This window comes from Chlorocebus sabaeus, chromosome 24 (assembly GCF_047675955.1).
Source record: "Chlorocebus sabaeus isolate Y175 chromosome 24, mChlSab1.0.hap1, whole genome shotgun sequence".
NCBI lineage: Eukaryota > Metazoa > Chordata > Mammalia > Primates > Cercopithecidae > Chlorocebus > Chlorocebus sabaeus.
The window spans coordinates 31,596,780-31,616,962 of record NC_132927.1 but is presented as its reverse complement, the minus strand read 5'-3'; the positions used below and the strand labels follow the sequence as shown (position 1 = coordinate 31,616,962).

At 38.0% G+C, this 20,183-nt stretch overlaps 1 protein-coding gene across 2 annotated transcripts in view; it reads left to right on the top strand.

Annotated features, from left to right (window-relative positions):
• DLGAP5 (DLG associated protein 5) overlaps positions 1 to 17,500 on the top strand; it is a 41,694-nt gene extending 24,194 nt beyond the window's left edge. Inside the window, exons 13-20 of one of the 2 annotated variants that reach the window (XM_037984010.2) lie at positions 3,124 to 3,228; positions 6,918 to 7,137; positions 10,506 to 10,695; positions 13,002 to 13,062; positions 13,705 to 13,951; positions 14,823 to 14,869; positions 16,960 to 17,050; positions 17,168 to 17,500. In XM_037984010.2, the coding sequence (XP_037839938.2) occupies positions 3,124 to 3,228; positions 6,918 to 7,137; positions 10,506 to 10,695; positions 13,002 to 13,062; positions 13,705 to 13,951; positions 14,823 to 14,869; positions 16,960 to 17,050; positions 17,168 to 17,187 (981 nt within the window). In that variant the 3' untranslated portion in view covers positions 17,188 to 17,500. The remainder of the gene's footprint in view (positions 1 to 3,123; positions 3,229 to 6,917; positions 7,138 to 10,505; positions 10,696 to 13,001; positions 13,063 to 13,704; positions 13,952 to 14,822; positions 14,870 to 16,959; positions 17,051 to 17,167) is intronic. The other variant, XM_037984008.2, reaches the window with a different exon arrangement.
• The last annotated feature ends 2,683 nt before the right edge of the window (positions 17,501 to 20,183 follow it).

Sequence of the window (20,183 nt, the reverse complement as noted above, 5' to 3'; positions counted from 1 at the left end):
TATCACTATTTATCAGTTGATGGACATTTAGATTGCTTCCACTTTTTGGTGATTATTAAGAATCTGTGAATATTTCCACACGAATCTTAGTGTAGACGTATCTTTTTAAATTTCTCTTGGGCAGATACCTAGATATTGCTAGGTCATATTGTAAATTTATGTTTAACTTTTTAAGAAACTGCCCAAACTATTTTCCAAAGTGATTATACCATTTTCAGTCCCACCAACAATGTATGAGTGTTCTGTTTTTCTACATCCTCACTAATACTTGTTATTGTCAGTCTTTTTTATTACAGTAGTGTCCCCTCTTATCAGCAGTCTTGCTTTCTGTGGTTTTAGTTACCTGAGGTATAGTACAATAAGATATTTGGCAGGGAGGAGAGACCACATTCACATAACTTATTACAGAATATTGTTTTAATTGTTCTATTTTATTGTTGATTATCATTGCTAATCTCTATGCCTAATTTAGAAATGAAACTTTGTCATAGGTATGTATGTATAGAAAAAAACATATATAGGGTTCAGTACTATCTGCATTTCAGGCATCCCCTCGGAACAGATTCCTTGAAGATAAGGGGGAACTGTTGCATAGCCATCCTAGTGGGTATGAGGTATCTCATTGTAGGGTTTTTTTGGTTTTTGTTTTTTGAGTCCTTCTCACTCTGTCACCTAGGCAGGAGTGCATTGGCACAATCTCACCTCATTGCGACCTCCAATTCCTGGGCTCAAACAACCCTCCTGCTTCAGCCTCCCAAGTAGCTGAGACTACAGGCATGTGCCACCATGATTGGCTAATTTTTGTATTTTTTTTAGAGGTAGGGTCTCACCATGTTACCCAGGTACCAGGTCTTACTCCGGAACTCAAGCAATCCACCCTCCTCTGCCTCCCAAAGTGCTCGGATTACAGGTGTCACCATGCCTGACCTCATTGTAGTTTTGATTTGAATTTCTCTAATGAGTAATGATGTTAAGTATCTTTTTGTGAGCTTATTCACCATTCATGTATCTTCTACTGAAATGTCTGTGTAAATCTTTTGCACCCATTTTTAAATTTGATTGTCTTTATTATTGAGTTTTAAGTATTCTTTATATATTCTGGATACAAGCCCCTTATGAGAAATATTATTTGCAAATGTTCTTTGAGTTTATAGCTCGACTTTTAATCCTCTTAATGGTATCTTTTGAAGTGCCTTTTTTTTTTTTTTTTTGTTAAAGTTAAATTTTTCAATTTTTTTTTTTTTTTTTTTTTTTGAGTTGGAGTCTTACTCTGTCACCCAGACTGGAGTGCAGTGGTGTGATCTCAGCTCACTGCAGCCTCTGCCTTCCAAGTTCAAGCAATTCTCATGCCTCAGCCTCCCAGGTAGCTGGGATTACAGGCATATGCCACCATGCCCGGCTAATTTTTATATTTTTAGTAAAGATGGGATTTCACCATGTTGGCTGAGCTGGTCTTGAACTCTTGACCTCAACTGATCCACCCGCCTTGGCCTCCCAAAGTGCTGGGATTACAGGGGTGCGCCACTGCATCCGGCCAGATTTTTTTTTTTCTTTTGTGTTGTGATTTTGACACCATATCTAAGAACTCTTACCTAACCACAAGTCATAAAGATTTTCTCCTGTGTTTTCTTCTAACAGTCTTATGATTTTAGTACTTACAGTTTAGTCTATGATCCATTTGGTTAGTTTTTGTATATGGTACGAGATTGTGAGTCTAAATTCGTCCTTTTGCTTGTGGATAACCAATTTTCCAAGCACTGCTGGTTGAAAAGACTATCTTTTCCCCATTGAATTGTATTGGCATCTTTGTTGAAAATCAGTTGGTCATGAGTGTAAATCTGAGTCATTTTGACATTTACTTTTTTTTTTTTTTTTTTTCTCCTTTGAGATGGGGTCTCACTTGTTGCCCGGGCTAGTCTTGACCTTCTGGGTTCAAGCAATCCCCCTGCCTCACCCTCCCAAGTAGCTTGGATTATAGGCATGTGCCACAGTGCCTACAGACATTTACATATTTTTAAGGGAGAGCAAAGCTGAGAGGATGTGTGTGTATAAGTGCATAACGTGGAAACTCAAAGCATGGTTACCAAACTGTTGACAGTAACTAACTCTTTGTAGGAGACTGGAAGTATCAGAAAGATGGAGATTATATTTCCATCCTATTAAATATACTTGTATCTTTTAAAATGAGATTATGTCAAGAAAATGGGAAATGGCACAGATTGGGAGAAAATATTTGCAAAAGATGTATCTGATAAGACTATTATTCAAAAGACACAAAGAGCTCTTAAAACCCAGGAATAAGGAAATGAACAACTCAATTAAAAATGGGCAAAAGACCTGAACTGTTAACTCACCATGGAAGATATACAGATGGTAAATACGCATATGAAAAGATGCTCAACATCATATGTCATTAGGGAACTGCAAATCAAAACAACAGATACTACCACATACCTACTAGGGAACAGTGAAAATTTAAAACACTGCCAACAGCAAATGCTGGGGAGGGTATGGAGCAATACGAACTTTCCATTCATTGCCTATGGGAATGCAAAATGTTGTATCCACTTTAGAAGACAGTTTGGCAGTCACTTGCAAAACTAAACATACTCCTACCATACGATCCAGCAATTGCGCTCCAAATGAGTTGAAAACTTATGTCCATATAAAAACCTGCACACGGATGTTTTTAGCAGTATAGCAGCTTTATTCATAATTGCCAAAACATGGAAGCAACCAAGATGTCCTTCAGTGGAGGAATGGATAAATAAAAAGAAATTGGATTGTGTTCACATTGTGTAATTTAAGAAACAAAAACATTTAGGATGTATTTTCTACCATTTTAGCATTTTAGTAAAAAATAATCTAGGAGAGTTATTCATATATGATATTCTTTATGTAGATTTTGGAGGTTTGTAAGACGAAAGATAATGAAAAACTTTACCATAAAAATTCTTGATTTGAACATTAAATTGAGAATGACTCAGTCCAGTTTTAATAACTGGACTTAATAACTGGCGATTTCTGAATCGCCATTTTTATTTTTTAGTCTTCAACTCATTAGTTTATAACTTTAATGTGGCTATCATTAATCTGTTAAATTTGTGCTTTATTTATTAACAGATAGAAGATGTAATCCACAAATTCAACAATCTGATCAAACTTGAGGAATCTGGGTGGCAAGTCAATAATAATATGAATAATAATATGAACAAAAATGTCTTTAGGGTAAGTTTGTGGGTTTTATATCCAAATTTTTTTTTTCTAGTTAAGGAACTGTTCTACATACATCCAGATTTCTAATATAGATTCTTCTATTTGTTGTTTTTAAGTTTTAAAAACATTTAACTTCAGATTTCTCATCATTTTACAAAGTTAAGTCTGTATATTGCTTACAGTGTATTGATTGCCTTTGAAGAAAGAGCAAGCAAATCGATCAACATAAAATTTAGGATAGTTATGTCTAGAGAGAAGGAGGGGCTGTAATTGAATTGGGGTACCCAGAGGGCTTCTAAGTTACCACATAGTGGATATATGAGTGTTGGTTTTATTCTTTAAACTGTACTTACACATTTTGTTATAGTAGTAGTAGGTAATTTATATAATGCTTAGTATGTGCCAAATATTCCAAGTACTTTATATATATTAACTTAATCCTTACAACAGTTATATGAAATGGAAGCTGTTATCCTTGTTGCTTTGTTAACATGATAGATTTTGTTCTTATTTGTTTCTAGTAATTATCTTTCTAGTAATGTTTTTGAATTCAAAGTTTTTGGTTTGGGTGCACACTTTTCAAACTAAGCATTCAGTTTTTTTTAATGATATGAGAAAAATGCTTGTAGTTATAAACTCAGCTTGTCTAGATTGGTATTTTATTATACTATGTAATCCAAATAAAAACTCTCTTGAATCCTATCTTAGGAGTTTAACTTGTTAAAGTGTTTGGTTTTTTTTTTAAACCTTATGTTTAAACTTTTTTTTTTTTTTTGAGACAGTTTCGCTCTTGTTGCACAGGCTGTAGTGCAGTGGCATGACCTTGGTTCACCACAACCTCCACCTCCTGAGTTCAAGTGATTCTCCTGCCTCAGCCTCCAAAGTGCTGGGATTACAGGCATAAGCCACTGTGCTCGGCCTTAAAAAATATTTTACTAGGCCAGGCGCAGTGGCTCACATCTGTAATCCCAGCACTTTGGGCAGCTGAGGTGGGCAGATCACCTGAGGTTTGGAGTTCAAACCAGCTTGACCATCACGGAGAAACCCTGTCTCTACCAAAAATACAAAAATTAGCTGGGCAAGGTGGCTCATGCCTATAATCCCAGCAACTCGGGAGGCTGAGGCAGGAGAATCGCTTGACCCTGGGAGGCAGAGGTTGTGGTGAGCTGAGATCACACCGTTGCACTCCAGCCTGGGCAACGAGCAAAACTCCATCTCAAAAAAATTTTTTTTTACTAATAAAGTCTCACGACAAGGACCCTGAGGACAGTAACTAAATTGATTGAATGGATTTCAAAACTATAAATAGTGAAGGATGCTACTTCATTATTAAAGCTACTGTGGGCATTTCTTATTAAGGATTTAGTCCTGGAAATATTAATATCATCAGTGATGCAGATCATGGCTGTGTCCTAGAGAGATTTGTAATTCTGCCTGCTATCACCAGGTGTCTCTCTCCTACTTTATTTTATAGGCTACTGTTAAGATAATCAAACAAAGTAAAGCTAATCTTTTATACTATACTTGGATACCACTCCCTACTACCTCTTACTTATTAATCCCTCATTCCATCAGTTAGTCTTGTTTTCCCTTCCCCCTTTTTTCCATCAGTTTTTAAACATGTTTGTCTTATCATTGTTTACATTAAAACAAAGAAACCTGTGGTGTCTGCTTCTCCCTTTAATTGCTTGTATACCCCCATTTTTCTCTTTCTTCCCAGTCACTGACAAGCATCCTAAAATGTTGTCTATACTCAATTATTTTTGTTCCTTTATTTCTCCAACTCATTGCAATTCAGTTTTACCCCCTCTATAACTTTAGAATAGTTATCTAAATTATTAATCCACTAGTTGCTTAAGTTATTAGGTACTTAATTTTAAAATCTAACCTTTCTAGGCCAGGCGTGGTGGCTCAAGCCTGTAATCCCAGCACTTTGGGAGGCTGAGGGAGGCAGATCACCTGAGGTCAGTTTGAGATTAGCCTGGCCAACATGGTGAAACCCTGTCTCTACTAAAAATAAAAAATTAGCCAGGCATGGTGGCGGGCGCCAATAATCCCAGCTACTCAGGAGTTTGAGGTAGGAGAATCACTTGAACCCAGGAGGCAGAGGTTATGGTGAACCGAGATCATGCCACTGCACTTCAGCCTGGGCGACAGATCAAGACTCTGTCTCAAAAATAAAATAAATAAATAAGTAAATAAGTAAATAAATCTAACTTTTCTGCAGTATTAAATATGGTCTACTTTTGTGAGATAGTCTTGCTGTGTTGCCCAGGCTGGAGTACAGTAGCACCATCTCGACTCACTGCAACCTCTGCCTCCCAGGTTCAAGCGATCTCCCATCTCAGCCTCCTGAGTAGCTGGGACTACAGGCATGTGCCACCATGCCCAGCTAATTTTTTGTATTTTTAGTGGAGCTGGTGTTTCTCTATGTTGGCCAGGCTGGTCTGGAACTCCTGTCCTCAAGTGATCCACCCGCCTCAGCCTCCCAAAGTGCTGGGATTACAGGCGTGAGTCACCACACCTGACCTACTTCCTTGTTTTTGAAATTATATTTCCTTTCTACTTCTTTGTCTATTCTTCAGTCATGTTTGCATATTCGTTTTCCATTTATCCCTTAAATGTTTTTGATACTTAGAATTCCTACCTCTACTCTCTTCTTTCCTTCCATAATTTTTCTGTGCAATCTTACCCAACCTGTGATGATTCCCAAGTCTGTATTGCAGACCATACTTACTAAGCTCTAATTCTATATATCATGACTCAATATACCTTAAAAATCAATATATCCCAAACTGACAGCATCTCCACACACACCAATGTTGCCCTGTCTCCTAATGCTGTTACCATCCCACCAGGTGTTCAAGATAGAAGTCTCAGTATCTCTTTTGGTCCTTTGCTTTCTTTATTTCACCATCTCCACCCCACAGACATCCAATAGATGAGTAAGTCCTCTCAATTCTACCTTTCAAATATCTGTTGAATCTATCCACTTTTTTCATCTCTTACTCCTTAGTCTGAGTGATCTTTCTAAAACACCAGCTTGATAATGTTAATCTTCTGCTTAAAAATCACTAATAACTCTCTATTCCTTTGTCCTTTGTGTAAATGTGATTTTCTTAAAACTTACATGCAGGTGATTTTATAATCTAGCTATTGTTTAACTCCACTTTGCTTTCTTTCATTTCTGGCTTTGGAAACATCTCTCTAGACCTTGCCTAACCGCATCTTTTAGTTTGATGAAGTGTGGTTTCAGCATAGGTGCTACTTCCTACAACCTTTCCTGATGTCTGAAGATTGGTTTAGATGTCATCCTTATTTATTTTCTTTTAATGTTTTGCTTTTTTTCTTTCTTTACTTTTTTTTTTGTTTTTTCTTTTTTTTTTTTTGGAGGGGGGTGTCGTGGTTGTAATCTGAAGGATGCCCCTACATTTATTTCTAACGGGACATTTATCCTTCTTACTTTACTTCCCAGATCTTCCACTAAGCTGCAAACTCCTTGAGGGCAGCCACTGTGTCCTTTACCTTTTCACCCTTTTAGCACATACTAGGAACTTGATAAATACATGATGAATGTGAAATATTTTATGTATATTTTATTTTTTAAAATTAAATTTTTAAGTGATAATTTGTGTTTGTTGTGTGTTTTTCTTATAAGATGGTAATGGGCAGCTTTACTATATGTCAGTTTCTCTTTGCAGAAAAAAGTTGTCTCAGGTATAGCGAGTAAACCAAAACAGGATGATGCTGGAAGAATTGCAGCGAGAAATCGCCTAGCTGCCATAAAAAATGCAATGAGAGAGAGAATTAAGCAGGAAGAACATGCTGAAACAGCAGCCTCTGTGATACCAAAGGAAGTTGATAAAATAGTATTTGATGCTGGATTTTTCAGAGTTGAAAGTCCTATTAAATCATTCTCAGGTTAGTTGTTGTATTTGGTTTTTGTTGTTGTTGTTGTTGTTTTTTCCTGAGACTACTTAAGAGAAATATTTGGGATAGATAGGGGCTTGTGTAAGGTGAAAAATAGTTTTTACATTAAGAGACGTAAGTTTTTATGTGATTTTTAGAAAATAGACTACGCTCACTCACAAACACATGTAAATCACATTTTGATGGGTATGATCAGATTAGTTTAAGTGCAATATGTCTTCTAAGATTGCTTTTCTACTTTCTAAGTAATTTCACATCTGTAATGTAATTACCATGTAACCCTACAGTCTATGAGAAAGGTCACAGGATCCCAAGAGGTAAGAGAAGTGACAGAAGCATGAAGAAGTAAAGTGATTTTCTTCAGGTCAGTTGGAAGTTTGGTTAGAGTTTAAACTGCAAAGGAAACTTGAGCATCCAGCTATCACACTTCTCTAGCTGTGCTTTAAAATGAAGCTTATGTGCTGTGTGTGTTGGTTCATGCCTATAATCCCAGTACTTTGAGAGACCAAGGCAGGAGGATCATTTGAAGCTAAGAGTTTGAGACCAGCCTGGGCAATTTAGCGAGAGCCCCTCTCTACAAAATAAAAAATTAACCGAGCCCGGTGGTACATGCCTGTAGTCCACATACTCGGGAGGCGGGGGCAGGAGGATCACTTGAGCCCAGGAGTTCAAGGTTACAGCGAGTTATGATTGTGCCCCTGCACTCTAGCCTTAGTGACAGAGCAAGACTCTATCTCTAAAAACTAAAAGGAAGTTTATGCAAAGTGGGTTTGGTTTTGTTTGCATTTGTATTAAAACTTTTGCTCAAATCTTTTTGAGAGGCAATAAATGTACTAATTTTCTAATTTAAAAATATTCCAGTAAAAGCAGTTTTTAATACTTCAGGAAATCATTTTTTTTATGATTTTCTAATTGTATTTGTCAATAGCTTTTTTTCACAGACTATTTTTCTTGAATTGAATTTATCTCAGTTGAAATTATTTATAAGCCATAGATGTCCACCAGGAAGTTTTTTCAAAATAAACCTAAATTGTTCTCTAATACTTGCTATCTGATATTTACAGTGATCCTCAAGTATATTATAACTTTCTTGTTGGTTTAGGTATCAAATCTGTTGCACTTTTGTTTGTTTCCTTAAGCAGCTATACTCCCTGGATACCCAGGAATCTCTCACTGCTGCTAATAACGTGGCCCCATTCTACTACTTGTCAAGGATCTTCGTGGTTTTTACAGCCATGAGCTCATCATTCTGTTCTTTCGCATACTCAACTCAGTCCTTAAAGATAGGGAGATTAAGGTTTATGGCAAAAATTGGTCTTTTAAAATTGTTACAGAACACATAGTTTATATGAGGCTAATTACAAAACAGTAGTCCCTGAGGAAGCCCTTTTCATTCCATTTGCCAGCCCCTAGAAGCAACTACTTTCAATTCTTACTGGAGTCTTTTGTTGTTTACCACCATCTCTCTTGACAAGGTTTGATCTTTTCTGAAAACACATTTTTCTTCTGGTAGACTTTTTAATCTTTCTTTCCTGTACTTACTGTTTTCTTCTATTTCCTGGAGATTTCCTCAATTTTCATGCTGGCTATCATGTTTTTAATTCCCAAGAGCCCTTTCTTACTCTCCAAATGTTCATTTTATAGCATTCTGCACTTGTTTCATAAGTGCATTGTTTTATCTTTCCAAGGATATTAATGATAGCTTTTATGTTTTCTTCATCCACTATAGACAGTGTTTGTTTCAGGGTACTTTCGTCTAGTTGTTTTTGGTTCCTGTCTCTTGTATTAGAGGCTTTCCTCAGGAATCGGGTGAACTCTCACTGCCTGCACATGGTTAAGAATAGGGCACTAAAAAGCTGACTGGAAACTCTCTGCACATGGGTAGGACCTTTACTGTGGGGCCCTACTGTTAGCGGGGCCATTATGCTGGGAACCTACACGTCACTGCATTTAAGACTTTTCTCATAGTCTACTCAGATTCCCCAGAGAAGATGCTTTCCATCTGCTTCCTGGAAGGTATCATTCTGGTTGCCAGTCTTTCAGGAGCCATGTGGGGGAAGAAAGCTAAGTGTCTCAACATTTTATGTGTAAATATTCACTTATTTCCCTTATTTTCCATGCAGTACCCTGTCTCTCAACTGTATCTGGTATCCTCTAAACTAGAGACGCTTCTGTTTTTGGTGATGGGGGTGGGTAATGACAGTTGCTTTGCTGTGCAGAATGAGGAAAGGAATCTGAGCTCTCCTTATTTAAACTGACTTTGAGCCATTCCTTCTGTGTTTAGCTCCATTTTCATCTCCACTTGCAGAGGTACTTAGAGCCACCAGTTATTTTGAGGGGTTATGTGCTAGAAATTGGATTGATTCTCTTTTTTCTTGATTGGTGGCTTAGAATTTGTTTTCTTGAGTCTAAGTCCCACTCAACAATCTACATTATAGCTTCCAAAATGTTGTTATTGTTGCTGTCTCTTCTTTAGTTTCCTTTGTCCTTGTAGAGTTCTGCTTTTTAAGATTATCTCTGGCCAGGCACGGTGGCTCACGCCTGTAATCCCAGTACTTTGGGAGGCTGAGGCGGATGGATCACCTGAGGTCAGGAGTTCGAGACGAGCCTGACCAACATGGTGAATGAAACCTCATCTCTACTAAAAATACAAAAAATTAGCCAGGCGTGGTGGCAGGTGCCTGTAATCCCAGCTACTCGGGAGGCTGAGACAGGAGAATTGCTTGAACCCAGGAGGCGGAGGTTGCAGTGAGCCAAGATCGTGCCATTGCACTCCAGCCTGGGCGACAAGAATGAAACTCTATCTCCAAAAAAAAAAAAAAATTATCTCTGTTCAGGCCCGGCACAGTGGGTCACACCTATAATCCCAGCACTTTGGGAGTCCGAGGCAGGTGGATCACCTGAGGTCAGGAGTTTGAGATCAGCCTGGCCAACATGGTGAAACCTCATCTCTACTAAAAATACAAAAATTAGCCAGTCATGGTGGCATGCATCTGTAGTCCCAGCTACTGGGGAGACTGAGACAGGAGAATCACTTGAAGCTGGGAGGCAGAGGTTGCAGTGAGCCGAGAGATCACACCACTGCACTCTAGCCTGTCCAGCCAGGATGACAGAGTGAGACTCTGTCTCAACAACAACAACAACAAAATTATCTCTGTTCATGTAAAAGTAGTGGGACGTCAAATGGAAGCAGCATCTGATATGCATTTCAATACTGTCTTAAACAGAAAGTCCCAGGCATTTGTCTTTAACAGACATTATTTGACAGGAGAAAGAGGCTGATAGGATTTTCAGTGTATTCCTAGTTATGAAAAGTAAAAGAACTATTTGGTATTGAGGCGATTTCTCTCATCTTCTAGGAATTTCTGTCTCTTCTGAAGGCCCTTCTCAAAGACTTAGAACACCTAAGTCTGTCAGCAAAGCTGTATCTCAGAGTAGAAATGAGATGGGCCTTCCACGACAAACTACGTCACCAGAAAGTGCCAGTCCTCAGAATACTAAAAGTGAACATGTGAAGACGACTTTGTTTTTGAATATTCCTGAAAGCAGGTATTTCTTTAACATGTTAATAAGAGTTTAACAGTTGCTGATATTAAATGCCATTTCAGATTGTTAAGATGGTAAAAGGTGCCAGACATATATTGTTAATAAATTTCATAATGACTCTGCAACATATAGGCAGTACTCCCTTTTTATAGAGAAAACTAAAGCTTAAGATTTCAGGATACTAAATGGTTACATTTAGATCAGTAAATTCTGTGGCACTAAGAAGAAAAGAAGCAATATGGTATCCTTTGGTGCTAAACGTACTGCTCAACAGTTCTGAGCTGAGAAGAGCTCTGTGACTTACTAGCTATGCAACTTTGGGGCGAATAATTAATTCTCTTTAGCTTCACTTTCATCATCTACAAAGCAGCAATGCTAATGCCTCCCCAAGGTGGTTGAGAGATAGACACTTTTTACCAGCCTTTGTAGAAAGTACCTTGAGATTGTTGTCTTGACAGATGGCAGAGCATGTTGAAAGGGGAGTTAATGTGTACTGAACAATTATTATTGGCTAGATATGATTCTAGGTTTTGTTTGTTTGTTTGGAGGCTGCGTGTCACTCTGTTACCTAGGCTGGAGTGCAGTGGTACGATCTTGGCTCACTGCAACCTCTGCCTCCCAGGTTCAAGCGATTCTTCTGCCTCAGCCTCCCAAGTAGCTAGGACTACAGGCACGTGCCACCATGCCCAGCTAATTTTTCTATTTGTAGTAGAGATGAGATTTCACCATGTTGGCCAGGATGGTATCGATCTCTTGATCTCATGATCTGCCAGCCTTGGCCTCCCAAAGTGCTGGAATTACAGGCATGAGCCATCGTGCTGGGCCTACTTTGTATATCTTGTAGTTTACTATTGTTTGCTAATAAGCTTCATAATTGCATTTGAGTCATATTATAAGTACCCTTCTTTTTTTTTTTTTTTTTTGAGACGGAGTCTTGCTCAGTCGCCCAGGCTGGAGTGCACTGGCCGGATCTCAGCTCACTGCAAGCTCCGCCTCCCGGGTTTACGCCATTCTCCTGCCTCAGCCTCCGGAGTAGCTGAGACTACAGGCGCCCACCACCTCGCCCGGCTAGTTTTTTGTATTTTTTTTTTTTTAAGTAGAGACAGGGGTTTCACTGTGTTAGCCAGGATGGTCTCGATCTCCTGACCTCGTGATCCGCCCGTCTCGGCCTCCCAAAGTGCTGGGATTACAGGCTTGAGCCGCCGCGCCCGGCCATAAGTACTCTTTAAAAATGTTTTAGATTCCTCAAAACGCCCTCAAAGGGCATCATACAAATAAGCAACTTTGTGCAATAAAGGCAAAGTAAAGCTGGACACTAGAAAAATAGAGCATATCTTTTTTAAAAAGGAACTTGGAAGAAACGGAGATAGTTTTTTTTTTTTTTTTTTTTTGGAGACAGAGTGTCACTCTGTTGCCCAGGCTGGTGTGCAGTGGCACGATCTTGGCTCGCTGCAACCTCCACCTCCCAGGTTCAAGTGATTCTCCTGCCTCAGCCTCCCAAGTAGCTGGGACTACATGCACGTGTCACCACGCTCAGCTAATTTTTTGTAGTTTTAGTAGAGACGGGGTTTCACCATGTTAGCCAGGATGGTCTCAATCTCCTGACCTCATGATCCACCTGCCGCGGCCTCCCAAAGTGCTGAGATTACAAGCATGAGCCAAGGCGCCTGGCCAAGACAGGTCTTTCTAATAAGATACAAGCTAGTAACTTCAGGATTAGAATACCTTGTATTCTAACTCAGTTATTGCCTAGCTGGAGTTAGCTACATTTACTTGTTAACAAGCAACAGACTTAAGAACATTGTAACTCCTGTTCTGCTTTTTGAACAATTAGTTCAGATAAAATTATAGAAATAGTATGATTGAAGGCAAGTTTCTTAGCAGGTACCTTTACTCCAGCTCATGGATTAACAAGTAACAAGTAAATGTAGCTAACTCCAGCTAGACAATAATTGAGTTGTTGCTTCTGTCTCCGGAAGTCACCTTCCTTTTGACTTTTCTTTAGTATATAGCTCTGGATTTGGCTGAGATTCAGAGTATTGCTGGTAGAGCCACCTGGGCCTGTCTGACCACCATGGTAACAAACTTGTGAGCTTTCTGCGGAAGAATGCATTTAGTTTATAAGGCCATCCCACAGTAGCTGTAGTCCAAAACTAATCTATCTGGATCAGGCCTGATCTTGCGCCAGGCTCCATGTTTGATCCATTCCCTAAATTAATTGCCATTATAAAGGATGGACTCAAAACACAAGTGAAACAATAACAATATGTTTAATTATGAGTGTAATGCTGTTTTTTTTTCTTCTTTAGGAACAGCATAGTGGAAGATGCTCAGTGTCCTGGATTACCAGATTTAATTGAAGAAAACCATGTAAGTACAATTCCAGTGTGGTTAGATAGCCCCCAGTATGTCATATGTTTATATCATTATAGAATGTAACTTCATAAACCATCCCCAAAATTTCCATTGGAAATCTAAATCAGTCATATAGAATGGTGGTTCTTGTTTCAATGACATTTGGGTCGTTTAAAACCATAGTGTCATTTTGTATTCTTCAACTCATATCAGGATGAATATGGAACCAGTGAACTGGAGCAGAAATCAGCAAACTTTGGCCCCTATTTTTACAAATCATATTTTATTGCAGTAGCCACATATTTGTTTATGTATTCTATCTGACTGCTTTTGCAATACAGTGGTAGAGTTGAGTACTTATCACAGAGACCCTGTGGCTCACAAACCTAAAATATTTACTATTTGGTCCTTTACAGAAAATGTTTGCCAGTCCCTGAGCTAGAGTATAGGTACTTGCTGAGAAACTTGCCTTCAATCATACTATTTCTATATTATCTGAACTAATTGTTGAAGAAGCAGGATAGTAGGATTTATAATGTTCTTAAGCCTGTGGCCAGGATGTCATCCTTCTGTTTTTCTTACATTTAATAGCAACAAGACTTTTAAAATTTGTTCCAAGTAATTGATAATTAAATTTAATGCCATTTTTACTTCTAGGATGTAAATAAGACAAACTTGAAGGTGGATTGTTTACCCAGTGAGGAAGTGAGTTTGCCTCTTCTTGCTGGTGGAGTAGCAGATGATATTAATACTAACAAAAAAGAAGGAATTTCAGATGTTGTGGAAGGAATGGAACTGAATTCTTCGATTACATCACAGGATGTTTTGATGAGTAGCCCTGAAAAAAATACAGCTTCACAAAATAGCGTCTTAGAAGAAGGGGAAACTAAAATTTCTCAGTCAGGTGAGATATTTAAAATATATTTAAATGAGCCTTTATTAAGGAAAGGAACTTGGATTAAGGTATAAATTATCCTATAAGGTCCATTTTACATTAGAGCTAACTATTTAGGAACCTTCACTGTTAGTGAAGACCATGAATTAGAAAAATTCCCTCAAGCTTTTTTTTTTTTGAGACAAAATCTCACTCTGTCGCCCAGACCTGGAGTGCAGTCGCGTGATCTCAGCTCACTGTAACCTCCGCCTCCTAGGTTGAAGCGATTCTCCTGTCTCAGCCTCCCCACGTGCCACTGCACCTGGCTAATTTTTGTATTTTTGGTAGAGACAGAGTTTCACCACATTGGTCAGGCTGGGCTTTTTTTCAGTTCTCCTTCTTTTCAACACATATCCCCAAGTCTTTCTTCAAAATATCCTATTTTTCTTCCCTACTGCCTAGTTCTACCTATATTGTTGTGATGGTTCTGCAATAGGAAATGGCTCCTGTATTTTTGTTATAATGTGTGCCAGTTCCACCTGCTATTTTCATCAGTTACTCTGTAGCTGACCTAACTGGGGCCTATGGTAAAACAAAAGGTTATAACCGTGGCCAGACCTTTAATGTCTTCCAGCTGTTCTTCATCAGTATCTTCTGGGTACTTTTAATATTACAAGTATGAGATTTGTTTACAGAAGACTCCTTTTATACCAAAGTTAAGGATAAGAATTTAACCAAGAAATTTAACTACTTTCAAAAAGTATAGCATAAAATGGTCTATATTTTTGTCTTAGCATTTGATATGTGGAACTTTTCATATTTTTCAAGGTTTTGTCCATTTCTAAGACCCTCGAATGTGAGAATATTCTTTAAAAAGTTAATTTTTTTTGTTGTTTTTCAGTACTATTTGATAAAAGTCTCACTACTGAATGCCACCTTCTTGATTCGGTAAGTTTTCCAACTTAATTTGACAAGTCCCTTTATACTCTAGATTTGTTTTATAAAATGAATATTGCTTTTCTATTTGTGTACAAGGCTTAAAATGTGTATCTTGTCATTGTTTTGCTTACTCACTATTTTTCACAGAATGAAGAAAAAATTTGGTGTTTATATACTTAAAATATAATATGTTTTAATATTAAACCCTGAAGATATGTTTCTCTATGTGGTTTTTCTATCAAATTTGCTCTGATAAACTGGATACTTGAATGTCTGAATATATTTCTAGGTGATTCAAGAAAAATATAAGGCAGTTTCTGCCATTCTGGGGAAATCATGTCTATCCCACCTTCAGTTGTCATTGGTTATTTATGTCCTGCTATTTTAAGTGACTACTTCCCTGCTTTTACTTCTGGTGACCTCTTGCCTCTAAATCTAGTTCAGACAGCCCTTTTGTGAAGCATTCTGTAAAAGCTCTTATCTCTCCCATGTTAATTTATATATAGCTACAGATGCACATAGGCATACAGTGTTTACATTTCATCTCTTATTCAGGGTATAATATGAATGCATTCCAAAAATATAACTTCAGGAATCTAATTCCTTATTAACTGTAAATTCCACATTCAGTAGAGCTGTCCGATTCATACCTTTGATATGGCACGAATTAAAAGTGCTCTCTTTCCTGCTGTTTATATATAGCATTGGTTTTAGCCCCATCCCAGACATTTTTTTGTTTTGTTTTGTTTTGTTTTGTTTTGTTTTGTTTTGTTTTGTTGTTTGCAGACAGAGTTTCACTCTTGCACCCAGGCTGGAGTGCAATGGTGTGATCTTGGCTCACTGCAACCTCTGCCTCCCGGGTTCAAGCAGTTCTCCTGCCTCAGCCTCCCGAGTAGCTGGAGTTACAGGTGCCTGCTACCATGCCTGGCTAATTTTTGTATTTTTTAGTAGAGATGTGGGGTTTCACCATGTTGGCCAGGCTTGTCTTGAACTCCTGACCTCAGGTGAGCCACCGTGCCTGGCCGATATTTTTATTTCAAAGATCTGGAGTAGGGATTTGTCATTTTTTTCTTCATCAGTGATTCTTATGGTTTACACCTCTGGTTTACAGCCTTACCTTGGAATTTTCCAAGACTAACTACTACAGTAGATCAGAAAATGGCCTTGGTTTTATTCTTCTTTAATCTCAGAATATAAGAAATTCATTCATAAAGCAAATATAGGATCAAACAACCACAGTTTTTGTTAACTTCATGAAACCTGGCAAATACTTAGCTTCCATAAGCCATGAATTCCTTAAAGACCCTTGTGTATCTTGGCTTTCATTATTTTTCAAAGCTGCCTTTTTTGTGGTCAGGCCCTGGGCTGTCCTGTGTCTCAGGAGCAGAATAAAATGTGTTACTGTGACCCGCATACCATTCTTTCTTGGTTTTAGCCTTCTTTAATCATACACTGAGACCTAGAGGATCAGGGCTTTTAGAATAAGGCCAACTTATGTAAACCTGATTTAACCCTGTTCCCAGATCAAACTCTGAATGATTGATTCTGAGAATATATGTTGTTATAAGTAAATCCAGAGATTACCAAATCATAATATTTTAATATATTAGTAATGTGATTAAAAGTACATCACAATTATGTTTTCTCATTGATAGATCTTAGTACCTTATCATTTAGTCTGATTTTTTTCACTTCTGTAAATATTAATATTTAGATGTCTATTTTAGACCCAAATTATTGCTTGCCCCAGTAGCATAATTTGAACTTGAAGCAGTGCTTGAGGGAGTAAAAAGATCCCAGCAGGATCACACAGTAGTAAAAGGGCTATTAAGTGCTATTATATGGTTTAGGATTTATGGAATCTGTGTAAGTGGCTTAAGATATGGCCTCAGTTTTATTCATTCTGCATACACTGGTTGAGTCCATTTACATATTATTCACATTTTTATACATATATTCTGAATATACCTTTCCAATTTAAAAAAAAAACTATACATTTGAAATAAGATCTGCTGGAAAGTTAGCATAATCGTTGTTGTTTATAATTTTATTGTTATATAGGGAAAATATTTACATGTTTCTTTTTGTTTGTTTTTGAGATGGGATCTTGCTATGTTGCTCGGGCTGGTCTTGAAGTCCTGGGTTCAAGTGATCCTACCACCTCAGCCTCCCGAGTAGCTGGGACTACAGGTGTGCACCACCGCACCCGGTTTATTTATGTTATTAATTTACTATAGCAATGTTGAAGAATTACTTGGTGAAACTCGTGATGGATACTTTACTGACTTCTCTGGATTTGTTCTCCAGCCAGGTCTACAGTGCAGTAATCCATTTACTCAGCTGGAGAGGAGACATCAAGAGCATGCCAGACACATTTCTTTTGGTGGTAACCTGATTACTTTTTCACCTCTACAAGGAGAATTTTGAATTTAAAAATAAATCCATTTTCCTTCACATTATCAATGCTTATATATTCTTTAGACTATTGAAATTTTGGAGAAAATGTATTTGTGTTCACTTCTATGGTATCATATAATGTTTTAATACTCTGTTCATCAAAGTGTATTTTAGATATACTCTTTCTCAAGGGAAGTGGGGATATTTTGTACATTTTCAACACAGAATAAAAAATATACTGTGCCTTGCCTCTCTTGTTTGAAAGGAATGAGCTTAAGGCTAAGTATACTTAGCGCTTTTAAACATTCTTTAGTTTAATTGAAATATTAACCTGTGACAGAAGTATTTGCATCTTTTTACACTTTATTCTTAGTTTGAAATCCTAAATTTGTTGACGTTGAACAGCTTTGGGTATTACATTTTTCCATAGTATTCTGAGTTTCTTTACAGGAGCTTTCTGGATTCTGAAGTCAGTTTGACATGCTGCGGTTTCAAACACTTCAATCATTAGAGGTACCCATTAAGTCCTTGCCTTTTTGTTTTCATTTTCCCATTGGCATGCCCAAGAGACATTGAGGAGATGCTTTTTACTTTTGAAAAAAATCGTATCAATCATATAACATATCAGTCACATGAACATTTAAAAGACTGGTACAAAGAAACCCAAGATTTACAGTTAATACAAAGCAATATGCGACACAACAATATTTTGCTCTCAAAAATAAAGCAGATCAGAATAAGACAATGTCAGTAAATGTGATTTTTAATAAGATGTATCACTGAGTTGTTTAGAAAGCTTTCAGCTGTTCATGGCCCTGGGCCATTAGAAAATCCTAGTTTATTTCTTTTTCCTACATGGCTTGTTTGAATTACCCAAACAAGGAATGGACTGGCTTAACAGTAAGGAAATTTATTATTTCACAAGTTATCAAAGTGATTCCGGGTACTTTATAATCAATAGCTCAGTGATCACATCAAGGTCCAACTTTCTATTCCTAGTTCATTCTGTTATCCTTGATGTCGGCTTCTCCTCTACGGCTGGGTCTTTTTGGGGTCATAAGATGGCTGCTATTGGCAATTAGAGTTATGTCCTTCCCTTTGGCCTGATTAGACCAACTAATGCCACATCCCCATCTGCAGATCAGTAAGCCAGTAGGGGATTGACTTAAATGAATCAGAATTCCCTGTTGAATCTGGGATCACACCTGAATAAAACTTTGGCTCTTAGGAAACAAGGAATGGATATTGGGTAGGCAACCATCAGTGTCCCCTACCAGATAACATGCTTGGCTATTGGAGTCTAGAATTATGAGGTATTAGGAAAATTTTTAGAGACAAAATGAAAGAAAACTCTTTTGGACAGAGCAAGAGCTCTTAATGCAGTGTATTGTCAGAGGAAAAAAAAAGTTCTTTTCTACCAAAATAGAATGGGAATTGCTATTTATTGAGGACCTACTATTTGACAGTCCCTTTGCAAACAATATTTTACTTAATGTTACAGTAACTCTATAAGACCTGTGCATTTGATAGACAAAGGAACCAAGGCTCAGAGGATTTAAGTAATTTTGTGTAAACCAAGTTCTCTCTTTTCTCCAAAGCTATGTTCTTCCATTTATTTAATAAGAGTAGAAGTCAAGACCCAAATGTTAGGGTAAGGAATTTTTTGAAATATGCTATGATATGCTGCCCACATCCCTCTTTAGCAATAGAGGACTTACTCCTTGAGCTGCAGGAAGTGCTGCTGGCAGCAGCCCTCAGCTGACATCCCTTGTGAGGACTGTGCTGTGTCAGCTGAAGAGAGCCATGTTATCTCAGGTCACATTCTCTTTCCCAGCTGTCCTATAGTCAGTGACTGATCAAAGTGGGGGTATAAAAAGGCCTGGCCGCCTTGCAGCTCTGAAGGAGAACCCCAGCTTCAGAACTCCTGTAGGGTAGGCTAAGTTATTGCTGCTCAACTTCTCCCTCAACCCAATCATGTCTTTCCCATCCCCGCATGTACTGATTGCAAGTACACTCCCTCACAAGCCTCTTGAGATCTAATCTCTCCGCTTCCTGGGAAACCCAACCTGTGACAATTACTAATTTAACAGATGTGAAAAGGTAGTATTGTATAAAATATTTTGGGCCTGGTGTGGTGGCTCACGCCTGTAATCCCAGCACTTTGGGCCAAGGCAGGTGGATCATGATGTCAGGAGTTCAAGATCAGCCTGGCCAAGATAGTGAAACCCCGTCTCTACTAAAAATACAAAAATTAGCGTGGCTTGGTGGTGGGCACCTGTAATTCCAGCACTTTGGGAGGCCAAGGCAGGTGGTTCATGATGTCAGGAGTTCAAGATCAGCCTGGCCAAAATGGTGAAACCCCGTCTCTACTAAAAATACAAAAATTAGCGGGGCATGGTGGCGGGCACCTGTAATCCCAGCTACTCAGGAGGCTGAGGCAGAGAATTGCTTGAACTCAGGAGGCAGAGGTTGCAGTGAGCTGAGATCACGCCACTGCACTCCAGCCTGGGTGACAGAGCGAGACTCAATCTCAAAAAAAAAAAAAAAATTTTGGTCTTCTATAAGATGAAGTGGTTTTGCCATATCCTAGTTTTGGAATTTTATTAATCTTTGGGCTTGCTGCTAATAAGGGTAGAAAGGCATGGGTAAGAATGTTGACGATGGGAACAATTAAATTTTGAAAACTGACTATATAAGATACCTTTTTTCTCTGTAAGAGATTTCATAAAAACCAGGGAGATGTTCCTTTATTGGTATTAAATTACTGATCTGAAAGCAGCAAACTATAGTTTAGAAGGAGAAATAGGATTAAAAAGCAGTCAAGAAATATACCAGAATCCTAACAATAATTGTCTATAGGTCATCTATAGGTAAACTTTTTCTTAATGCTATTCTCATTTCCTGAACATATTTCCTTAAGAAAATG